Raw genomic sequence first — 24483 nt, forward strand, 5'->3', positions numbered from 1 at the left:
TTACTCCAGTAATTATAATCCTGATTATTGCTTAAATTTTACTTTGTATTTCTTTTTTGTTTTACCACAAATTAGAATCAATTTTAATGAACGTAATTTGTGCGCAAATGAAAAGAGAAATTTTATTGGAAATTTGATTTTGATTTCAATAATTAATTAAGATTTGTGTTTTCGATTGATTATTTTCAAAAAGGATTAATTATTAATTATTAATTGTTTAATAACAACAAATCAAATGTTCTGCTCTTGAAAATATTATAGGTAATTAAAAACAAATTTTAATTAATTATAAAAATCAAATATTTTCTTTTTTGAAAATATTAATCAATTAAAAAACAAATTTTAATTAATTATTGAAGTCAAAATAAATTAGGACTTTTTTTTTAATTACTTCTGGTTGATATTTTCGAAAACGAAATATATTTCATAAAAATGAAAAAGAGGAGGAAAAGAAAGAAGAGAAAAGAAAAAGTAAAATAGAAAGGAAATAAAGAAAAAAAATTGGGAGAAAACAAAATATATACGAGAAAATAAAAATTATGAAAAAATAAAAATTTAGGAGATAACAAAAATTAAGAGAAATTAAAAAATAAGAAAAAAATAAAAATTACGAAAAAATAGAAAATAAAAATTACAAGAAAATTGAAATTACGAAAAAATAAAAATTGGGAGAAAACGAAAATTACGAGAAAAATTAAAATTGTGAAAAAATTAAAATTTAGGAAAAAACACAAAAAATTAAGAGAAATTAAAAAATAAGAAAAAAATGAAAATTACGAAAAAATAGAAAATAAAAATTATAAGGAAATAGAAACAAGAAAAAATTAGAATTGCGAGAAAATAAAAATTATGAAAAAGTAAAAATTACGAGAAAAATAAAAACAAGAAAAATTTAGAATATTACGAGAAAATAAAAATTACAAAAAAATAAAAATTTCGAAAAAATAAAGACAAAAAATAAAAATTGCGAGAAAATAAAAATTACTAAAAAAAATAAAAACAAGTAAATATGTAAAAATCACTAGAAAATAAAAAGGACGAAAAAATAAAAATTACGATGAAATAATAAGTTACTAGAAAACAAAAATAACAATGAAAATAAAAATTACTAAAAAATAAAAATTACGATGAAATAATAAGTTACTAGAAAATAAAAATAACAATGAAAATAAAAATTACTAAAAAAAATTTATACCAAAAAAAAAAAAAATTGCAAAAAAATAAAATTAAAATCGATAAAATTTGGTAAATTAAATCACGTCTGTGTAATTACATATAGACACACAAACGAAAAAGCATTCTTCACGAAATACATTCTTCTGAAAGGACAAACTAATTAAACACGGTAAATTGATATTTGAAGCTTCCTAAAATTTCATTTGTTAAAGGCAAGCCATTTTTAATTGAGAATCGATTTACTTTCACGATGGTACTTTTTTAATTAAAAAAAAAAAAAAAAAATGAAGAAAAAGATTTGTGATCAAGAAGGTACACAAGACTTTTTCTGTTTGTTAAATTGATCATACTACTTTGAAATGACATTTTTTTCTTCGCTGTTCATTTTTGTCATTATGATAGAAATTTTCTACTTAAAACTTTTTTTCATATATTTCGATTATTTACTTATTTTAATTAGTGAATTTTTTTAATCTAATTTTTTCACATTAAAAAAATTCACACATTTTTGAAAAAATTAATAATGTAATAAAAGAATATTTAGGTCTTTTATTGTAAAAATAATAATACTAATAATAATAATTATTATTATTTATTATTATTATTAATAATAATTAATAATTTAATTAAACTAATTAATAATAATAATAATTGCGATTAAATAATAAAATTATATTTTAATTAAAAATAATAATTATTATTATTATTACCATTATTTTAATTTTATTTTCTAATTACAATTATAATAAAACAAATAATACAATTAACTTTTGAGAACTAGTAAAACTACATTATTTTTTATAAAGATTTAATAAAAGAAGTTATCAAATCGAAATAAAATAAAAGAGAAAAAATAAATTAGAAAATAACCATGAGGCAGCAGTTTCTAATCAGAATGAGTATAAATTTTTATTTTTGTCAACTTTGGATTTATTAATTAATTAACCTATTTAAGAACTTATCGTTAATCTTTTCTTTGGTAACTTTGACGACAATATAAATTTCAATTTAGATCGGAAATTTTTTTTTAAATAATTTTTCGTAAAATATTTATATATCTGTTATTTGAAGCAAATAAATTTTTGTTTTATTATAAAATTAATGTAAAAATTCAAATAAATAATGAAAACAAACAATAAAAAAAATTAATAATAATATTTAATAATTTATAAAATTTGTGTTTTATTATAAAATTAATAATTTTTCTTCCAAATTAGGGAAATATTGCGAGCATATAATATCAATTATCAAACTATTTATATATAGATAGATAAAATTAGGAAAATTATTTCAATTTTGTTTGCCAATTAAAATTATCGAACAGTTATTGGGGTTTTGCGATATAATGCTCACTATATTTTAATATGCGAATTGTGTAACCAAGATTTAGATTCTAAATTCGAACACAATCCCTTAATATATGTACATTCGTAAATTGAAATGTGTGTGTACACTATTTGAAAATTAAATTTATAATTTTATTAAATCAAATTTATAATTTCATTAAATCAAATTTACAATTTTATTAAATCAAATTTATAATTAAATTTTAATAAAATTTCACGAAAGAATTCAATTATTTTCTAAAATTTTAATAAATCCTTCTAAATAATTCAATTATTTTTTTAAATACTGAAATCTTTACAAAAATTCAATGATTTTCAAAACAATTTTAATTAAATTCCTCGGAAGAATTCAATTTTTAAAAAAAAATTTTAACACATTTCGAAAAAATTCAATTTTTTACTAAAATTTTCATAAATTCTTCAAAAAAATTCAATTATTTTTATAAATCGTAAAATTCTTCGCAAGAATTCAAATAATTTTATAAAAAGTAAAATTCTTTGCATGAATTCAATTATTTTCAAAACAATTTTAATTGAATTCCTCGGATGAATTCAAATATTTTTGAATATTTCCATAAATTTCAATTATTTCCTAAAATTTTAATTAATTCTTCGAAACAATTCAACTATTTTCATAAATACTAAAATTCTTTGCAGGAATTAAATAATTTTTAATCCAATCAAAATAAAATTACACGATAGAATTTAGTTATTTTCAAAAATTTCCATAAAATTGAATTTCAACAAGAAATTAGAATTTTCTAAAAATAATTCAATTATTCTGAAAATATTTTTAAAAAATTCTATGTAAAAATTAAATTACTTTCAATGCAATTTTTAAATATATTCGTCAAAAGAAATTGAAAGAATTCAATTATTTTCAAAAAAAAATAAATAAAATTCTTGTGATTATATTCAATTATTTTAAATATACTTAATTTTAATAAAATTCTTTAAAGAAATTCAATTATTTTCGAAACAACAATTTTTTTAAATTTAATTTCTCAAAAAAATTTTATTATTTTTAAATATTTCTTCAAAATTCTTCATAACAAGTTAATTATTTAATTTAATTTAATTTAATTTAATTTAATTTTATTTAATTTTTATTATTTCTTAAAATTTTAATAAATTCTTCGAAACATTTCAATTATTTTTATAATTAGTAAAATCCCTTGCAGAAATTCAATTCTTTTCAAAAGAATTTTAATAGAATTCCTCTAAAGAATTTAAATTTTCAATTATTAACATAAAATTTATTTATTTTCTAAAATTTTAATAAATTCTTAAAGAACAATTCAATTATTTTTATAAATAGTCAAATTCTTCGCAAGAATTCAATTAATTTCAATACAATTTTAAATAAAATTCTTCTTCATGAAATTTAATTGCTTTCAAAATTTTCAATTAAAATTATTAAAGAAACTCCATTAGTTTAAAAAAAAATTCAAAAAAAAAAAAAATACTTCAAAAGAATTTAATTAGGATTTTTAAAAATTTTAATAAAATTCTTCGCGAGAATTCAGTTATTTTCCTAAATATTAAAATTCTTTGGAGGAATTCTATTATTATCAAATTTTTTGATAAAATTCTTTGCAACAATTCGATGATTTTCGATACATTAATTTAAAAATTGAAAATATTTGAAAAGAAAAATTATAAGAAAGTTTTTAAATTAATTAATTATTCTCTAAAATTTTAAAATATTTTTTATAAAAATAATTGAATTTCTTAAAAAAGTTTTAATTATTTATAAAAATAATTGAATTCCTATGAAATTTGTATTATTTATGAAAATAAATAAATGTTTGCATACAATTTTATTAAGATTTTTTTTTAAATAATTGAATTCTTTTTGGGAAATTTTATTAAAATAGTAGACATTGAAATTCATTGAAATTAGAAAAATGCATTTTATTTTTGAAAATAATTGAAATTAGGACAAGAATTTTTTTGACATTTATGAAAATAATTTAACTTTGGACAAGAATTTTGTTATTTATCAAGATAATTGGAATTTTTTTAAAATTTTGAACATAGTTGAATTTTATAAGAAGAATTTTATTTTTTTTGTTGAAAATAATTGAATTTCTGCAAATGTTTAAAATTTCTCCAAAATTGAATTTTTTTAGTGTTTTCAACAAAAATTTAAATTAGAAATTTTTTTAATTCTATTATTATGTAAATTGCTAATTTTATTTAAAAAAGGCAGTAAGAAGTTAGCAGTAAGTTTTGTTGCTAGTTTCATTGAATAAAATTTGAAAATTTGAATTTTATAATAAAAAAAGTAAATAAATAAATAAAAATTATTTAAATAAAAAAAATTAAAAATTATTTAATAATAAAAATTATTATTAATATTATTGTTAAATATTATCCTCTTTAGAAGGATTCTTATTTTTTTATTTACAATTTTATTTTTTAGAGAAAAAAAGAAAATTCAATTAAAAAAAAATAGTTTTTATTAACAAGTAAAATTTGATACAGCCTGTAATTAGATTAAAACAAATTTAATGTTCGAATATTAGGAAACTATAGTTATATAGAGCAGACATAAAATATAGATATAGAAATCGTTAGTATAGGTACAATTATTAATGATACACGAGGCATTATATTTCTGATAATCCTTATCAGTTATAAGCGGTTTAAAATATTTGCAAATATTTTTTTTTCGCAGATAAATTTAACTATCCACCTATATAGAGAGAAAAGATCTCATATATGTGTATTGAATGGTATTCGAGAATGATAAAAATCTGTTTTTTTACTCTGACAAAAAAAAATGAATTTTCCACGTTCCACATGTTTCGTTTCATCAAGTTGTGCATTTTTTTTTTTTTTGTAAAAAATTAATTTAACTTTTCTTACCCTCCAAATAAAAAAATATAATTTTACAAAATTTAATTAAAATGACCAAATAAAAGTTTAAAATAAACTTTTAGTTTTTATTTTTTCATTAGAGAATTATATAAAAATATTTCTTTCCCTATCACTAATTCTTTTTTTAGATATTTATTAAATTATTTAATAATTTTATTAATTTTATTGTTAATAGGAAATAAAATAAATTTTTTTTTAAATTTAAAAATTTTTAATTTTAATAAATTTTCAGTCTCGAATTCAAATTTTTATACATTTTTAATAATTCAAATTTAGAGAGTAGTAATAATTTTGTATTAATTGTCGAATATAATTAATTTTGAAAAAATGACCTAATATTAAGAAAAAAAAACTCATTTAAAATTAAAAATCTATTTTTGAGATTTGAGACTTAAAACAAGGTTACATTAAAAAATTCGAAATGCATTTAAAAATAACCGTGGAAAATGAAAAAAAATTCATTTTTATATTATTGCGACGAAACGGAGATTTAAATACAGAAAGTTTAAAGATTTATTCGCTGAGACATTTTTTTTTGAAGCAAATTGTAAAAAATTTCAACCTTAAGAAATATGGATGGAGAGAAAAAAGAAATCGTTTGTTTGAACTTTCAGAACTTTAATCATTTTGCATGAAAACTATTCTAAATTAAATTTTTAAATACTTTTTCTTTAACAGTTATGTATAGTTTTTTTTTAATCGCACACATTCATCACCAATTTTTTTTTTGTCTCTCTACGCGAGATTTCCTTTTTGTCAGTATGTACTGTGAATGTTGTAAAAAAGTGAGTGCTAATTAAAAACAAAGGAAAGTTTTTTTTTTTTTTTTTTTTTGAAAGGGAACATTTCACTTTCAGCAAATGCATAAAGTTTCATTTTGTGGTTGAATTTTAACTGAGACAATTTCCGAGATATCTTCCTTATATATATGTATATATACTTCTCGTCAGTATACAAGTTTCTGTCACTAAAATATTCTCAACTTTAGATAAATGTAAAATTAATTTCGCCAAAAACGAGAATATAATTAGAAGAGAAAATTTATTTCGGAGTTGTTTATATTACTTGATTTATTATTTATTTCAGGCTTCGCACTCATTTACTAAAATCTATGGTTTATTAAAATTTTTTTACAATTAGATAAAATTTTCTATTCTTCACGATAGAAAATAAAGGGAAAAATTTGACTCAAAAAAATGTTCTGTTACATTTATTTACAAATTTCTTCAATTGCAAAATTATTCAAAAACATCAATAACTTTTTTTTTAAATAACATTTTCTTTTCAGAAAATGAAGAAATCGATCACTCGGAGCAATCGATTTCTTCATTTTTTATAATACTTTAAGATGTTCGAAAGATAAAATAATTATTTTGTATTATAAGAAAATATTCTTATAATACAAAATAATTATTTAAATAATTATTGTTATTGTAACTTCTTCAAAATTATTTTCATTTTCAATTTTTATCTAAAATTGTAACGAAAATACATTTTTAAATCAATTTTTATTAGAAAATTCTACGAGAATTCAATTATTTAAATACAAAAAAAAGGAAATAATTTATTGAAAAATTGAATGTTTTTTAAAATTGAACTCTAATTTAAAGAATTTTATCAACAAATTTTTAAATAGGTAATTAAAATTCTTTTGACGAATTTCAATAAAATTTTTAAGATAATAATTTCATTTTTCGAGAAATTAGATTAAAATTGTATTAAAAATAATTGAAATTATGCCATGAATTTTATTATTTATGAAAATAATTGAATTCCTAAAAAGAATTTTATTATTTTTGGAACATAATTAAATTTCTGCGAAGAATTTTATTACTCTTGAAAATAATTGAATTTCTGCAATAATTTATAATTTCTCCAAAATAAAATTTTTTTTTCGTGTTTTTATAACTAAAATTCTTCCTTAAATCAATTATTTTTAATAATTTCTGACAAAATTTTTTTGAAAATTTTCAAATTTATTTGTTTAAATTCAATTTGACAAAATTTCTGTTATTATTCGGAAATTCTTCATTTAAAATTTTAAATACATGATAAAAAATGAAAACTTGAAATAATTTCAAGGAAAAATTGAAATAAACTTTTTCAAAAAAATTAATTATTCTACAGAATTGTTAGTTAAATAAATAAAAAATTCAAATTTTCAAAGATTTTAATTTGCAATCTTTTGGAAATTTAATTATTTTTAAAAATTGCAATTACTTATGTAACTTCTCAAACATTCAATTATTAACTAAAACTTTAGCTGAAATTAATTTTTAAATCAGTTTTTATTAGAAAATTATACGAGAATTCAATTATTTAAATATAAAAATAAATAATTTATTGAATAATTGAATATTTCTTAACATTAAATTCTTATAAAAAATTTTATCAACAACTTTTTTAATAATTAAATTCTTTCGACGAATTTTAATAGAGTTTTTAAGAAAAATTGAATTCTTTTCAGGAATTCAATTAAAATTGTAGGTACAGATAATAATTGAAATTCTAGGACGAGTTTCATTATTTATGAAAATAATTGAAATCTTGTCAAGAATTTTATTAAAATATTTGAAAATAATTGAATTTTGGACTTGAATTTTGCTATTTATAAAGATAATTGAAATGTTGAAGAGAATTTTGTTTTAAAATTTTTGAAAATAGTTGAATTTCTGCAAAGAATTTTAATCATTTTTGAAAATAATTGAATTCTTGTACTGAATAATGTTATTTATGAAAAAAATTGAATTCTACGAGGAATTTTACTAAATTTGTTGAAAATAATTGAATTTCTGCGAAGAATTTCAATTACATTTAAAAATAATTGAATTCTTGTGATGAATATTGTTAGTTATAAAAATAATTGAATTCTGACAGGAATTTTATTAAAATTTTTGCGAATAATTGAATTTCAGCGAAGAATTTTGCTATTTATAAAGATAAATTGAAATGTTGAAGAGATTTTTTTTTGTAAGTTTTTAAAAATAATTGAATTTCTGCGAAGAATGTTATTACTTTCGAAAATAATTAAATTCTTGTGATGAATATTGTTATTAATAAAAAAATTGAATTTTTACCATGAATTTTACTATAATTTTTGAAAATAATTGAATTTCTGACAAGAATTTTAATTACATTTAAGAATAATTGAATTCTTGTTAAGAATATTGTCATTTATTAAAAATAATTAAATTTTGTCACGAATTTTATGAAAATTTTTGAAAATAATTGAATTTCAGCGATGAATTTTGCTATTTATAAAGATACTTGAAATGTTGATGAGATTTTTTTTTGTAAGTTTTTGAAAATAATTGAATTCTGACAGGAATTTTATTAAAATTTTTGCGAATAATTGAATTTTGGCGAAGAATTTTGTTTTTAATAAAGATAATTGAAATGTTGACGATATTTTTTATTGAAACATTTAAAAATAATTGAATTTCTGCGAATAAGTTTTTACTTTTAAAAATAATTGACTTTTGTGATGAATATTGTTAATTATTAAATAAATGGAATTTTTGCCAAGAATTTTATTAAAATTGCTGAAAATAATTGAATTTCTCGGAAGAGTTTTAATTATACATTTAAAAATAATTTAATTCTTGTGATAAATATTGTTATTTATGAAAATAATTGAATGTTTACCATGAATTTTATTAAACTTTTTAAAAATAATTGAATTTCTGCGAAGAATTTTAATTACATTTAAAAATAATTGAATTCTTGTATATAGTAGTGAATTTTGTTATTAATGAAAAACATTGAGTATTTGCCATGAATTTTACTAAAATTTTTGAAAATAATTGAATTTCTGCCAAGAATGTTAATTACATTTCAAAATAATTGAATTTCTGTGATGAATATTGTTATTTATCAAAAAATAATTGAATTTTGACTGGAATTTTATTTAAATTTTTTGCAAATAATTGAATTGTCAATGAATTTTGCTTTTAATAAAGACAATTGAAATGTTGAAGAGATTTCTAATCGAAACTTTTAAAAATAATTGAATTTCAGCGAAGAAGTATTTACTTTTGAAAATAATTGACTTTTGTGATGAATATTGTTAATTATAAAAGTAATGGAATGTTTACCATGAATTTTATTAAAATTTTTAAAAATAATTGAATTTCTCGGAAGTGTTTTAATTACATTTAAAATTAATTTGTTTTGGTTACTAATTTTATTTACACAAACAAATTTTTTTCTTCATTTTCTTTTTTTTTGCAATAATAATATACACTGGGAAAAATTGCTATTTAGAAGAGAGAAATTTAGAAACAAAAAAGAAAAGACTAAAAGCTTTTGATAGTTTAACAGAACAGCATATAAAGTGCCATGAAAGAAAAAGTCATCGATGTTCTTAACAAGTTGAAGGGTGAAACTCTTTTTTTTTTATATAATAAAAGCCTCGTTTTGTAGTTTCACTAACGACAAGTTTGAAACTTTGCCAAACAGTTTTCCTCGATCGAGTAATTAGCTATAGAAAAATACTATTTTTCCACTCACTAGAGATTGGAGGGAAAAAAAAAAATTGCATGTGTATGCATTTAAAAAAGAAAAAGAATAAAAAAAAAAATGTCTCGATACATGTTGGGAGAAAGTATTTGGAAAAGAATTTTTTTTTTTTTTTCTATCGTCATCGATTTTTTCGGGGGAGGAAATGAAAAAGAAATTAACAAGAAGAGATTGAGGGAGAGAAAAGACAAACTGGTCGAGAGGGATTTTTAAATTCTCTCGATACACTATTATTTTGTTTTAAATGTATGTTCGAAACTTTAAGAACGTCTATACTTTTTCAAAAGCAGGAAACTGATATAGTTTCTCCTCAATTTCTGGCAACGATTCAATATCATTTTTCCACCCTCTTTTTTTTATCGTGTTTCTCTTTTTCTCTTTTTCACTCTTTTTCACTCTCTTTCTATTTTTTTTCTCTCTCCATTTCCTGCTTTCTCTCTTTCCAAAGCTCAGAAACGGCAACAAAACTTATTAAAATTCTCAACTAAATCAATCGTGCGCGCATAAGATTCTCTCGAGTTCTCTCCCTTCATTTCTTTTCGCGAAGCGAAAAATTTGTATACTTATAGAAATTTTCACTGAATTAATAATTTTCTTTACTTTTTTTTTCTATTTTTTGCTTTTTTCTATCCAAGAAATATACAACTTTTTGCTAGACTGAAGGATCTCATCAATATTTGAAGTTGTAGTGTATAGCTTAAATATTAAAAGGAAAACTTAACCGTCTAAGAAGATTCATTCCTGAAAAAATTACTTTTATGAATAAATTTAGAACAAGTTTTTCTAATATTCTGTTAGTGGAAACAAATATACAGAACAAAATTGTCTAAAACAATAATATTAAAAGAACTAAATTAATTCAAAATGAAATCTATTTTCTAAATTTGAATATTAGTAAAAATATTTTCTAATTTAAAGTAGAAAATTTTAACGTAATTCTTCAAAAGAATACCATTGTTTTGATAAGGATCAAAACTCTTCAGAGAAATTAGATTATTTTCAGGAATTTTAATAATAAAATTCAAGAGAAAAATCAATTATTTTCATAAATAACAATCATTTATTAACAATCATTTATTAACAATCATTTATTAACAATCATAAGAATTTATCACAGAAGACATTTATTTTCAAGAGTACAAACTTCTTTGCAGAAGTTCAATTATTTTTAAAAGTTTTAATAAAAAATCTCGTCAACATTTCAATTTTCTTTATATTAAAAACAAAATTCTTCGACGAAGTTCAATTATTTTCAAAAATCTAAATAAAATTCCTGTCAGAATAAAATTTTTTTTTGATAAATAACAATATTCATTACAAGAATTCAATTATTTTTAAATGTAATTAAAATTCTTCGCAGAAATTCAATTATTTTCAAAAAGTTATAATAAAATTCATGATAAATAATTCAATTATTTTCAAAAATAACAATATTCATCAGAAAAATTCAATTATTTTTAAATGTAATTAAAACACTTCCGAGAAATTCAATTATTTTCAAAAATTTTAATAAAATTCATTGCAAACATTCTATTTATTTGATAATTAACAATATTCATCACAAAAGTCAATTATTTTTTAAAGTAAAAACTTATTCGCAGAAATTCAATTATTTTTCAAAGTTTCAATAAAAAATCTCGTCAACATTTCAATTATCTTTACTAAAAACAAAATTCTTCGCCGAAATTCAATTATTCGCAAAATTTTTCATAAAATTCGTGACAAAATTTAATTATTTTAATAAATGACAATATTCTTCACAAGAATTCAATTATTTTTAAATGTAATTAAAATTCTTCGCAGAAATTCAATTATTTTCGAAAAGTTTAATAAAATTCATGATAAATAATTCAATTATTTTCATAAATAACAATATTCACTAACAAGAATTCAATTATTCTAAAATGTAATTAAAACACTTCCGAGAAATTCAATTATTTGCAAAAATTTTAATAAAATTCATTGCAAACATTCCATTATTTTCATAATTAACAATATTCATCACAAAAGTCAATTATTTTCAAAAGTAAAAGCTTCTTCGCAGAAGTTCAATTTTTTTTAAAAGTTTCGATTAGAAATCTCTTCAACATTTCAATTATCTTTATAAAAAGCAAAATTCATTGATAATTCAATTATTTGCAAAAATTTAAATAAAATTCCAGTCAAAATTCAATTATTTTTTGATAAATAACAATATTCATCACAGAAATTCAATTATTTTGAAATGTAATTAACATTCTTGGCAGAAATTCAATTATTTTCAAAAATTTTAGTAAAATTCATGGCAAAAATTCAATGTTTTTCATTAATAACAAAATTCAGTACTATATACAAGAATTCAATTATTTTTAAATGTAATTAAAATTCTTCGCAGAAATTCAATTATTTTTAAAAAGTTTAATAAAATTCATGGTAAACATTCAATTATTTTCATAAATAACAATATTTATCACAAGAATTCAATTATATTTAAATGTATAATTAAAACTCTTCCGAGTAATTCAATTATTTTCAGCAATTTTAATAAAATTCTTGGCAAACACTTCATTTATTTAATAATTAACAATAATCATCACAAAAGTCAATTATTTTTAAAAGTAAAAACTTATTCGCAGAAATTCAATTATTTTTAAAAGTTTCAATAAAAAAATCTCGTCAACATTTCAATTATCTTTATTAAAAACAAAATTCTTCGCCGAAATTCAATTATTCGTAAAAATTTTAATAAAATTCCTGTCAGAATTCAATTATTTTCAAAAACTTACAAAAAAAACAAATCTCATCAACATTTCAAGTATCTTTATAAATAGCAAAATTCTTCGCTGAAATTCAATTATTTTCAAAAATTTTCATAAAATTCGAGACAAAATTTAATTATTTTTATAAATGACAATATTCTTCACAAGAATTCAATTATTTTTAAATGTAATTTAAACTTCTTTGCAGATATTTAATTATTTTCAACAAATTTAGTAAAATTCCTCGTAGAATTACAATTTTTTTCATAAATAACAATTTCCAATACAAGAATTCAATTATTTTTAGAAATAATTAAAACTCTTTGCAGAAATTCAATTATTTTCAAAAATTTGAAAATTTTAATAAAATTCTTTACAGGATTTCAATTATTTTCATAATTAACAATATTCATCACAAAAGTCAATTATTTTCAAAAATAAAAATTTCTTCGCAGAATTTAATTATTTTTAAAAGTTTCGATAAAAAATCTTGTCAACATTTCAATTATTTTTAATATTAAAAGCAAAATTTCTTGACGAAATTCAATTTTCGCAAAAATTTAAACAAAATTCGTGTCAGATTTCAATTTTTTTTTATAAATAATATTACTCGTCACAAGAATTCAATTATTCTTAAATGTTATTAAAATTCTTGTCAGAAATTAAATTATTTTCAAAAATTATAGTAAAATTCATGGTAAAAATTTAATTTTTTTTATTAATAACAATATTCATCACAAGAATTCAATTATTTTTAAATGTGATTTAAACACTTGCGAGAAATTCAATTATTTTCAAAAATTTTAAAACAAAATTCTCTTCAACATTTCAATTATCTTTATAAATAGCAAAATTTAACTCCGAAATTCAATTATTTTCAAATATTTTATTAAATTTCTGCACAAGATTTCAATTATTTTCATAAATAATAAAACTCGTCCTAGAAATTCAATTATCAGTAAAATTTTAAATGAATTTCTTAAAAGAATTTAATTTTTCTTAAAAACTCTATTAAAATTCGCCGAAAGAATTCAAAAAAATGAAAAAAAAAATGAAAAAAATGAAAAAAGTTGTTGACAAAATTCTTTATAAGAATTCAGTTTTAAGAAACATTCAATTATTCAATAAATTATTTATTTTTATATTTTAATAATTGAATTCTCGTATAATTTTCTAATAAAAACTGATTTAAAAATTAATTTCTGCTAAAGTTTTAGTTAATAATTTAATTTTTTAAAATAATGAAATTTTCCAAAAGATTTCAAATTAAAATTTTTGAAAATTCGAGTTTTTCATACTTTTAACTAACAATTCTGTAGAATTAATTTTTTTTTGCAAAAGATTAATTTAAATTTTTTGAAATTATTTAAAGTTCTAGTTCAAGTTTTTAATTTGTTTCAAATGAATTTGAAAATTATCGAAAAAAACTTTGTCAGAAATTATTCAAAATAATAGATTTAAAGAAGAGTTTTAGTTCAAAATTCCAGACAATAATAATTGAAATGAAACGATGAAAATAATTTTGAACAAAAGAAAAGTCAAAATTTTGTCTCGAAATCAGAGAAACACAAAAGTAAAAATTAAAATTAGTAAAATTTACTAATTCAACAGCAAAAAGTCACTCACGGTTATTATTAATTTGAATTAATAAACATTTTTTCTAATTCAAATTTAGAGAGTAAATTGAATAATATTAAAGAAATATTTTCAAATTGTATTGTCACGAAAATGTAACAAAAATTTAATCGAAAATAAAAAAGGAAATAATTGTATTTCAATAAAAAATGTGATTCACTGTAAAAAAATCAACAACGATAAAAAAAATAAATTCAAACTTGACAGACTTCTGCTATTTCACAGTTTGATTACGAAAAAAAAATTGATTACGAAAGTACAATATATCCCCACTTGAAAATTTATATACACTCCCATTTGATATTACAAACTTTAGTGAATTTATACTCTTCAGTATATCAGCGAGATTCTTTAGTTACGCATTCTATACAATAAAATTGAAACACAATTCTGGATAATATTCATAATAAATAACAAAAAAAAAAAAAAAAATTTTATCATTTATCGGTATAATTTTTCACTGCGATTAATATAAACGCGCGCGCAATGGTTTTTAATCTCGTTCGCATTAAAAGTTAATTTTTTTCTTCACGCTTACGTAGGTGAATATCATTGTAAAGAAAATTAAAAAAAAAAAAAAAAAAAAAAAAAAAAAAATTAATAACAATTACGAATGGATTTTTTAAGTATGAATTGGTGACAAAAATAAATTGTATACATAGCTATATGCATTTTTTGATATATATAAATGTGTATATATAAAAAGTGAATCAAAAGTTAAGAATTTCTCGCGGAAAAATTATTATTTTCTTTCATGCAACACGAAAATTACATTTCTATTGAACTTGTAGTTGTACTAACGTTTCATTTATATGTTCGTAAGCCATCAACTTTAGAGGAGAGAAACTAGCGATAAAAAAGTGATTTATAGAATTTAATTCAATTTCGTTGGGAAAATAAAATTATTTTTCATTGGAATTATTTAATTTTTTCGTCGAGAGTTTTTTTTCACTTCTTTTTCCAATTCTGAGTTGGAAGTCATTTTTTTTTTTTTTTGTAAACAAATTAATATCAAAAATGTATTTATATATTTTTTTTACTTTTTCTGCAATTCTGCAAACAAATGTTAACGTCATAAATGTTTTTTTTTACAATTTCGAGCAACGATTAAATAGAAATATTTTAATTTTTTGCATTGGCTTGAAAGTCTGGCAAAATACACTAAAAAAATTTGTTTTGATTCAACAGCCGATTACTTGTCTGTTATCAAATAAACATTTACTTGAATCAAATAAAATTTTTATTTAAATCAATTAAATGGTGTTTGAGTCAAATAATGAAATTATTGATTCAAATATAATTCATTTGATTAAAATTAGAAATTATTTGATTCAGATAAATATTTATTTGATTTAAATAAAAATTAGTTGATTCAAGCAATTATTTATTTGATTAAAATTGAAAATTATTTGATTCAAGTAAATATTTATTTGATTCATAGAAATAGTTATTTGATTAAAATTGGAAATTATTTGATTCTAGTAAATATTTATTTGATTAAAATTGAAAATTGTTTGATTCAAGTAAATATTTATTTGATTAAAATTGGAAATTGTTTGATTCAAGTAAATATTTATTTAATAAAATTTATCAATTTTTTGATTCAGATAAACATTTATTTAATTTCAATAAAAATTAGTTGATTCAAGTAAATATTTATTTGATTAAAATTGGAAATTATTTGATTCAGATAAACATTTATTTGATTTAAATAAAATTAATTGATTCAAGGAAATATTTATTAAAATTGGAAATTATTTGATTCAAGTAAATATTTATTTGATTCAGATAAATATTCATTTGATTAAAATTGGAAATTATTTTATTTAGTTAAAGATTTATATGATTTAAATAAAAATTAGTTGATTCAAGTATATATTTTTTTTGATTTAAATAAAAATTAGTTGATTCAAGTAAATATTTATTTGATTCAGATAAATATTTATTTTATTTAAATAAAAATTAGTTGATTCAAGAAATTATTTATTTGATTAAAATTAGAAATTATTTGATTCAAGTAAATATTTATTTGATTCAGATAAATATTCATTTGATTAAAATTGGAAATTATTTGATTCAAGCAATTATTTATTTTATTAAAATTGGAAATTATTTGATTCAAGTAAATATTTATTTGATTCAGATAAATATTTCTTTGATTAAAATTGGAAATTGTTTGATTCAAGTAAATATTTATTTAATTAAAATTGGAAATTGTTTGATTCAAGTAAATATTTATCTGATAAAATTTGGAAATTATTTTATTCAGATAAACATTTATTTGATTTAGATATAAAAATTAGTTGATTCAAGTAAATATTTATTTGGTTAAAATTGGAAATTATTTGATTCAAGGGTAAGACTCCGTCAGAAAAAAAGCGATTTGCAAGTGGTCTTCCGATTTCTTCGAAACCTTGGGAAATAGAAGTCTTATATGAATTAAATTTAACCCTAAAAGGATTTTGAAAAATTTTCAAAATGGCGGCCGCTACGCCATATTGAAAATGAGTGTTGCGTTTTTTTCAAAAATTAATAACTCTGAAACTTTTTGATCGATTTTAATAAAATTTACAGGCGATATAGTTAAAAATACGTAGTTTAATTTGATATTATGAACAAAAAAAAATTTCCAAAATTTGTCAAAAAAAAGTCAAAAAAATTTTTTGAATTAATTTTTAGTTCAGTTGGCCTAATTTTTGAATTTTCTAATAAGTAAATATCGATTCCTTGTAATTTCACCTTTCATTTCATAAAAAAAAATTATGGAGACTCCAATAGTTCTCGAGATATTGCGACTTTAGTGGGAGCGCGTACCGCGGAATTAAACTCCGTAGCGAGGCGGAATATGAAGCGAGCGTACAAACGTGCACAATAGGGTGTCCGTAACAATTAATTTTCAAAATTTTGGATCCAATATGGCAGGTTCAAAATTTTAATTTTCTACATTTTCGAAGTAAATATTCTAAAACAACGTCAAGGGCGATATTTGGAAGCGCTATTTACGAATCTAATGTTAAAAATTTATTTTTTAAATTACCGAATCTAATATGGCATGGCGGATTCAAATTTTTTTTTAAATATTCCTTTAATAATCGATTTTTAAGAGCAGAGGTAAAAAAGTTAAATTTCTATAAAAGAGTTTCGAAAACATCCCAATAATTATTTTTTGTAAATATTAATCTATAAATTAATATTTAGAATATTTACTTAAAAATGTAGAAAATCATAATTTTGAATCCGTCATAGTGGATCGAATAATTTGAAAAATAAAATTTTAACATTAGATTCGTACACTCAGAAAAAAATTTGTTCGAATCAACCAAATTTTGGTTGAATCAACCAAATAAATGCATTGCTATACAGTCAACCAAACGTTTGTTTGATTCAACCAAAAAATTTCTTCCAATACGTTTATTTGTATTAACCAAATGCTTATTACACTTAACCAAAAAATTTTATTTAATATAACTAAAAAATTTGTTTATTTCAAGAGAAAAGATTTGTTTGATTCAAATAAATAGTTTTAGTAAACGTATTTGGTTTATTTAAATAAATATTTTTGTTTACTTAATTTTGTTATTTATTTTCTTCTAATAATATTTGAATTTCCTAATTTAATATTTTCTAGTACGTATTATTGGTTAATTTATAATTTATTATATAATTATTGATATTTTAAAATTATACATATAATAAATTATAAATTAACCAATAATATGTATACTAGAAAATATTAAATTAGGAAACTCAAACATTATTAGAGGAGAATAAATAACAATTAAGTAAAATATTATATATGTATTTCTTCATATAAACAAAATTACTTAATTGTAAAAAAACATTTGAAATATTACATTAAACATATTATAATTATGATTTTTATACGTGCACTCAGAAAAAAGTTTATTCGAAACAACAAACTGAAAACTTCACAAAACCTTTTTGTAAATATTCTTCTCACTGGTACAAATTAAATATGCAGTAAGTCAATGAACACAATGTATTTAATATTTATTTAACCGACACTTATAATTTTTTTTCTTTGATTTACCGATTTAACAAATAAATTTGACGCGAACGCGGACTGTAGACAAGTGAGATCGCCATTTTTAAATTCACACATGTACAAAATTGTTTTATCGTGACAAATAAAATAGGTTAATTAAACAGTTTGGTTAAGTGAAATAAACTTTTTCTCTGAGTGTAAATAGCGCTTCCAAAAATCGCCCTTGACGTTGTTTTAGAATTTTTACTTTAAAAATGTAGAAAATCAAAATTTTGAACCCGCCATATTGGATCGAAAATTTGGAAAAATTAATTTCTGATATCAGATTCATGATGAACGATCGAAAATAGGCCCGAGTAAGTAATTTTTTTGAATTTTTGACAACACTTATGTGTTAAAACCTTGGATATATTGTGGTGCATTTTTATGACCCACTTTAATCATCCGCCATTTTAAAAATTTTTTAAAATTAAATTTTTGGCAAAGTGCTATCTTATAGTGCAGCTAAAAATGAAGGCGAATGTGACCTGGAGAATTTTTTGCATGAAAATTAAAAAAGTTATGAATTTTTTTTTAAAAAGTGCATTTTTCCTATGTATTTTTAATGGGAAATTTCGATGGATCTCTGGCACGTGTTAATATTAATCAATCGGCTTCAAATTTTGGGAAATTTTTTTTTATTTTATTGGAACTAAACTGGGGGGTGGCGTAAACAAAATTCGAAAGTCGCATTGTTACGGACACCCTATTGTGCACGTTTGTACGCTCGCTTCATATTCCGCCTCGCTACGGAGTTCAATTCCGCGGTACGCGCTCCCACTAAAGTCGCAATATCTCGAGAACTATTAGAGTCTCCATAAATTTTTTTTTATGAAATGAAAGGTGAAATTACAAGGAATCGATATTTACTTATTAGAAAATTCAAAAATTAGGCCAACTGAACTAAAAATTAATTCAAAAAATTTTTTTGACTTTTTTTTTGACAAATTTTGGAAATTTTTTTTTGTTCATAATATCAAATTAAACTACGTATTTTTAACTATATCGCCTGTAAATTTTATTAAAATCGATTAAAAAGTTTCAGAGTTATTAATTTTTGAAAAAAACGCAACACTCATTTTCAATATGGCGTAGCGGCCGCCAGTTTGAAAATTTTTCAAAATCCTTTTAGGGTTAAATTTAATTCATATAAGACTTCTATTTCCCAAGGTTTCGAAGAAATCGGAAGACCACTTGCAAATCGCTTTTTTTCTGACGGAGTCTTACCCTCAAGTAAATATTTAATTGATAAAAATTGAATCAAGTAAATATTTATTTGATTCAGATAAATATTCATTTGATTAAAATTGGAAATTATTTGATTTAAATAAAAATTAGTTGATTGAAGTAAATATTTATTTGATTAAAATTGGAAATTCTATGATATTTCCTTTAAAATTTTCTACAAATGCAAAAGAAGTTATATAAAAAATTTAATATCTCCGAGAAATAATTAATTTTAAGTTTTTTTTCAGTGTTTAATTATTTTTTTCCAATGTAAAAAAAATTTTTGCTCGCTTTCCTGAACTTTGAACTGATTTTTTTTTTCCTGTGCAACTTTATTTTAACGAACACTTAATAGTTATTACGATAAGTCAAACACAGTTCTGACAAAATCCACCTATATACACTCTCGTTAAAGGTTAAGATTGAAATTTGTAAGAATTAAAATCTCAAAAGAAGTTCTTTGAGAATATAATACAATTCGATTTGTATGAAAGTTTATTTCAGCACAAAGTTAAAAAGTCTTGTTTGATTTTTTTCCTTCTTTTTAAAGAAAGAAGAGAGAGAGAGAGAGAAAAAAGTTTCTTTTAAAGAAAATTCACTATAAACAAAAATTTTTTATTCAAACATGAATTGTAAAGAGAGTAAATTTGATTTCTGTTGTGTATATCATTGGAAACAATTTTTTTTTTCGAAAGTTATTTTAAACTTGTACTTTATTTATTATTGTTTACTTTCAATCATCTAAATTGAATAAAACAGAGAAATAAATTTTTTTAAATTTTATTCATTTATTTAGATACACAATTCTTTGCTTATTTATTTATCTAAATATATTTCTCAATTTTGATATTTATTTTCTCATATTTCGCAATTTTGTTATTTATTTATTTACAATGTAAAATGATTACACAAAGGAAGACAATTATTTTATATTATATGAATTTTAGTTCAGTATCGCGAGAATTACTTTTAATTTTAATAAAGTTTAATTTCCGTGTTGAATAGTATGAATAAGTAGAAACATGAAATTATATCTGAAAATCATTTTTATTTTTATTTTTATTTTTAATTATCATGCAGTACAGATATTTTACATTGTTTTAGAAATTAACTTTTATGAATAATAAGTCTGCTATATATTTGCATTTAACAGAATTTATTATATACAACAATATATATATATAAATTAAAAAGAAAATGCTAGCGTGTAATCATCACGTTTTTGATATGAAAATAACTTTGTTAGCTTCCAATTTTTAATACAGAAAAAATTTCTTTTATTCAACCATTGTTTTTTCATTAAAGTAAAAAAAAAAATCTCGATAAAATAGTCTAATATCTATTCGCATACTAAACACACTTAAAATATTTTTGATAAATTTTTTTTTATATTTGTCATTAACTTTTTTCAATTCTCATTCCTCGTCAATAAAAAAAATAAATATCTTTTTCTATTTCGAATAAATATTTTACACGTTTCATTTTTTTTATTTGAAGAAAAATTTTTTTGGAATATTGCATAATTTATTTATTTAATAAATAAATTATAATTTATTTATTTATTAAATAAATAAATTATGCAATATTCAAAACAATTTTTTCTTTTATTTGTTTTTTCGTAAATAATTTACGATAATATTTATAATTAACTATGAGCAAATAAATGAATAAATAAACAATAAGTGAATGTAGAATAAATAATAAATAAGCAAATATGTAAATAAATAAATAAGTCAATAAATAAAGGTTTAATAAATAATAAAGTAAATGAGAATAAAGTGTATCAATGAATATTCTTCAGTAGCTCAGTGGGAGAGCAATCAACCGGTCATTAGAAGGTTCTGGGGTTCGATTCCCAGCAGAGATGGTCTCCCATTTTTTCGTAATTTTAATTTAAAAAAATAAATGAATGAATAAATAAATAACTCAACAAATAATTTAATAGAGAATAAGGAACAAATAAACAAATAAGTAAAAAATAAATAAACAAGTAAGTAAATAAATAAGTAAATAAACAAATAAACAAATTAGTAAATAAATTAAAAAACAAATAAATGAATAAATAAACAAATAAGTAAGTAAATAAATAAATAAATAAATAAGTAAGTAAATAAATAAATAAACAAGTAAATAAATAAGTAAATAAATAAATAAACAAGTAAATAAATAAGTAAATAAACAAATAAATAAAAAAATTAGTAAATAAATTAAAAAACGAATAAATGAATAAGTAAACAAATAAGTAAGTAAATAAATAAATAAATAAGTAAGTAAATAAACAAATAAGTAAATAAATAAACAAATAAGTAAATAAATAAACAGATAAGTATAAGTAAATATATAAGTAAACAACTAAGTAAATAAATAAATAATAATAATTCCCTATTTTAAATAAATAAATGATGAATTAAAGAAATAAATTTCAAATATTCATAAATATTCACGTGTGGATTATTATTTATTATTCATATAAATTATGTTTTCTGGACAAAAAAATTCTAAACAAATTGAATAAATTATTTTCAAAAAAAAAAAAAAAATTATGATATCGAAATAAATATTTGAGATATACTCGTGTTTTTTTGTAAATATTTGAGTTTATCTGCAAAATGTGAAGAAAAAAGAAAAAAGAAAAAATATAATATATATTCAGTGCGTATATCAATTTGTTTGAAAGGATGTACATTGAGAATCGGCAATATTATAGACAAAGGATGTGAAACAATAAGACGTCAGGATTTAAAGAATTCTTAGCTCTGACGTCTAATATATAGTGAAACGAGTGTGTATATCTATAATATGCCGTCGATAGAAGAATCACTATATTGAATAAACCATAAACTGATAAGAAATAAAACAGTGTGTATTCAGGAAGAAAAGGAGTACTTGTAAAAGGCATCTTGATAAATAGTCATGGATTCGTTTGGTATGTATAAAGCTACTCGAAATTTTTCTTTTTTTTGTTATTGCTTTTTCCTCGAATGTAAATGCACGAACTTCCGTTTTTGTATTAATTTTTTTTAGTATTAATAATATTTTCAATTTTAGGGTATTTATTTATAATAGTCGGCATTATTATTTATTATTATTATTTATTGTTATTTTTTATTAATAATATTATTATTATTTATTGTTATTATTCTTTATTATTATTATTATTATTATTAGTCCTGAATCGCAAAGAATTATAACAATTATTAAAAATGATATCTGGGTGTTGGGGATCGAACCACAGACCCCATAATTTCTACTCAGTAATTCACGTGCCTTAACGACTAGGGCCATCGACTATTTTAATAATTCTTGTTCTTATTAGTAACAGTAGGTATTATTCTTAAGAAAATTGATGTTATTGTTCATTTTCAGTTTTTTATTTTTCGGTTTTTATTTATATTCTTTTATTTTTTTGTTTTTAATTTTATTTTCTTATTTTTATCTTTTTATTTTTATTTTCATTGCTGTCATTTCTATTATAATTATTTTTATTATTATTATTATTATTATTATTATTATTATTATTATTATTATTTTTCTATTCATATTTTTTAAAATATAAATTTTTCGCAAATTAGGATTATAATAAATTCTTTTTCATTTTAAGGAAAAAAATTACTTTTAATTTGCAGCGTATCTCATATATAAAAGAATATTTCTATGGAGGAAATTTTTTACAATATTGTATTATATTCTGAATATTCCCTGCAAATTTATTTGCTCTTTATCTACACTTTTACAATATTTTTAGCTCAAGAATTTTTTTCACTCAATAAATAACATTATAAAGAATATTTTTAATAATTTTTTTCGTCTGTAAATTTTTTTTCATATAGTTGAGCAGAATAAAATGGAAATTTTTTACATTCTTAAAGTTTTCGCGCAATGTATAGTTTTTTTTGTATAAATATTTTTTTTTGTGTTAATTAAAAGTTTCTATCTCGAAATAGAATTATTATTATTATTATTATAAAATAATACATGATTATTTATTAGTATTAATAATTAGTGTATTAATTATTATTATTAATATTACACTGAGAAATATTTTCTTTTAATAGAAAAATATGTAGTCAACTGAAGAAAAAAAAAGTTTGAATTAAACATATTTTATTTAATTAAAGTAATAAATTTGATTGAATGAAAATTGCGTTTAATTCAAAACTAATTTTTGAGGTGATTCAAATATATATTTTTTTTAGTGTATTATTATTATTATTATTATTATTATTATTATTATTATTATTATTATTATTATTATTATTATTATTATTATTATTATTATTATTATTATTATATTATAATTATAAACATTCTTATTTATTTTTTTTTATTTACTTTATTGACGGGGCAATTATATTATATTGAAAAATTGATAATAAATTAGTCCATTTAATAATATTTTGCAGTATTCTAAAATTAGTTAAATTTTTTAAAATTTTTTAATTAATTAATTATTATTGAAAATAATTTATTTATAGAAGAATTTTAGTTCAAAATTGACTAAAAAAATTTGAATTTTAGAGAAGTTACAAATGATTGCAGAAATTCAATTATTTTCAAAAGTAATGAAATTCTATTCAAAAATTCAATTATGTTCGAAAATTTAAAAAAAATCTCATCAAAAATTCAATTATCTTTATAAATAATAAATTTCTTCTTCGAAATCAAAATTATTTTCAAAAATTTTAATGAAATTCTTGGAAAAATTTCAATTGTTTGACAAAATTTTCCTCAAATTTCAATGATTTTCAATATATATATCTACTATTTTAATAAAATTTTCCAAAAGAATTTAATTATTAAAAAAAAATTTTAATAAAATTCTACGCAAAAGTTCAATTATTTGCCTAAATAATAAAAATTTCATAGAAATTCAATTATGTTCAAAAATTTTTTTAAATTCTCGAATTTTTTTTAG

General features: G+C 19.6%; 2 protein-coding genes across 14 annotated transcripts in view; one reads left to right on the plus strand and one right to left on the minus strand.

Moving 5' to 3' along the window:
* The window catches only part of LOC122507102 (sodium-independent sulfate anion transporter-like), a 146341-nt gene that overhangs the window by 85290 nt on the left and 36568 nt on the right, over positions 1-24483 (plus strand). For 3 of the 13 annotated variants that reach the window (XM_043619634.1, XM_043619633.1, XM_043619637.1), the window contains exon 2: positions 22246-22494. The exons of 3 other annotated variants lie outside the window; for them this stretch is intronic. In XM_043619634.1, coding sequence (XP_043475569.1) covers positions 22482-22494 — 13 coding nt within the window. In that variant the 5' untranslated portion in view covers positions 22246-22481. Of the gene's footprint in view, positions 1-14609; positions 14839-14904; positions 14923-21538; positions 21559-22221; positions 22495-24483 lie in introns of those variants that run through there. 7 more of the 13 variants (XM_043619631.1, XM_043619629.1, XM_043619630.1 and 4 more) reach the window with 7 other exon arrangements.
* Positions 1-24483, minus strand: part of LOC122507104 (trissin receptor-like) — a 78515-nt gene that overhangs the window by 46247 nt on the left and 7785 nt on the right. The window lies entirely within an intron of this gene.

Source organism: Leptopilina heterotoma, unplaced genomic scaffold, assembly GCF_015476425.1.
Source record: "Leptopilina heterotoma isolate Lh14 unplaced genomic scaffold, ASM1547642v1 Lhet_45, whole genome shotgun sequence".
In the NCBI taxonomy this organism is placed as follows: domain Eukaryota; kingdom Metazoa; phylum Arthropoda; class Insecta; order Hymenoptera; family Figitidae; genus Leptopilina; species Leptopilina heterotoma.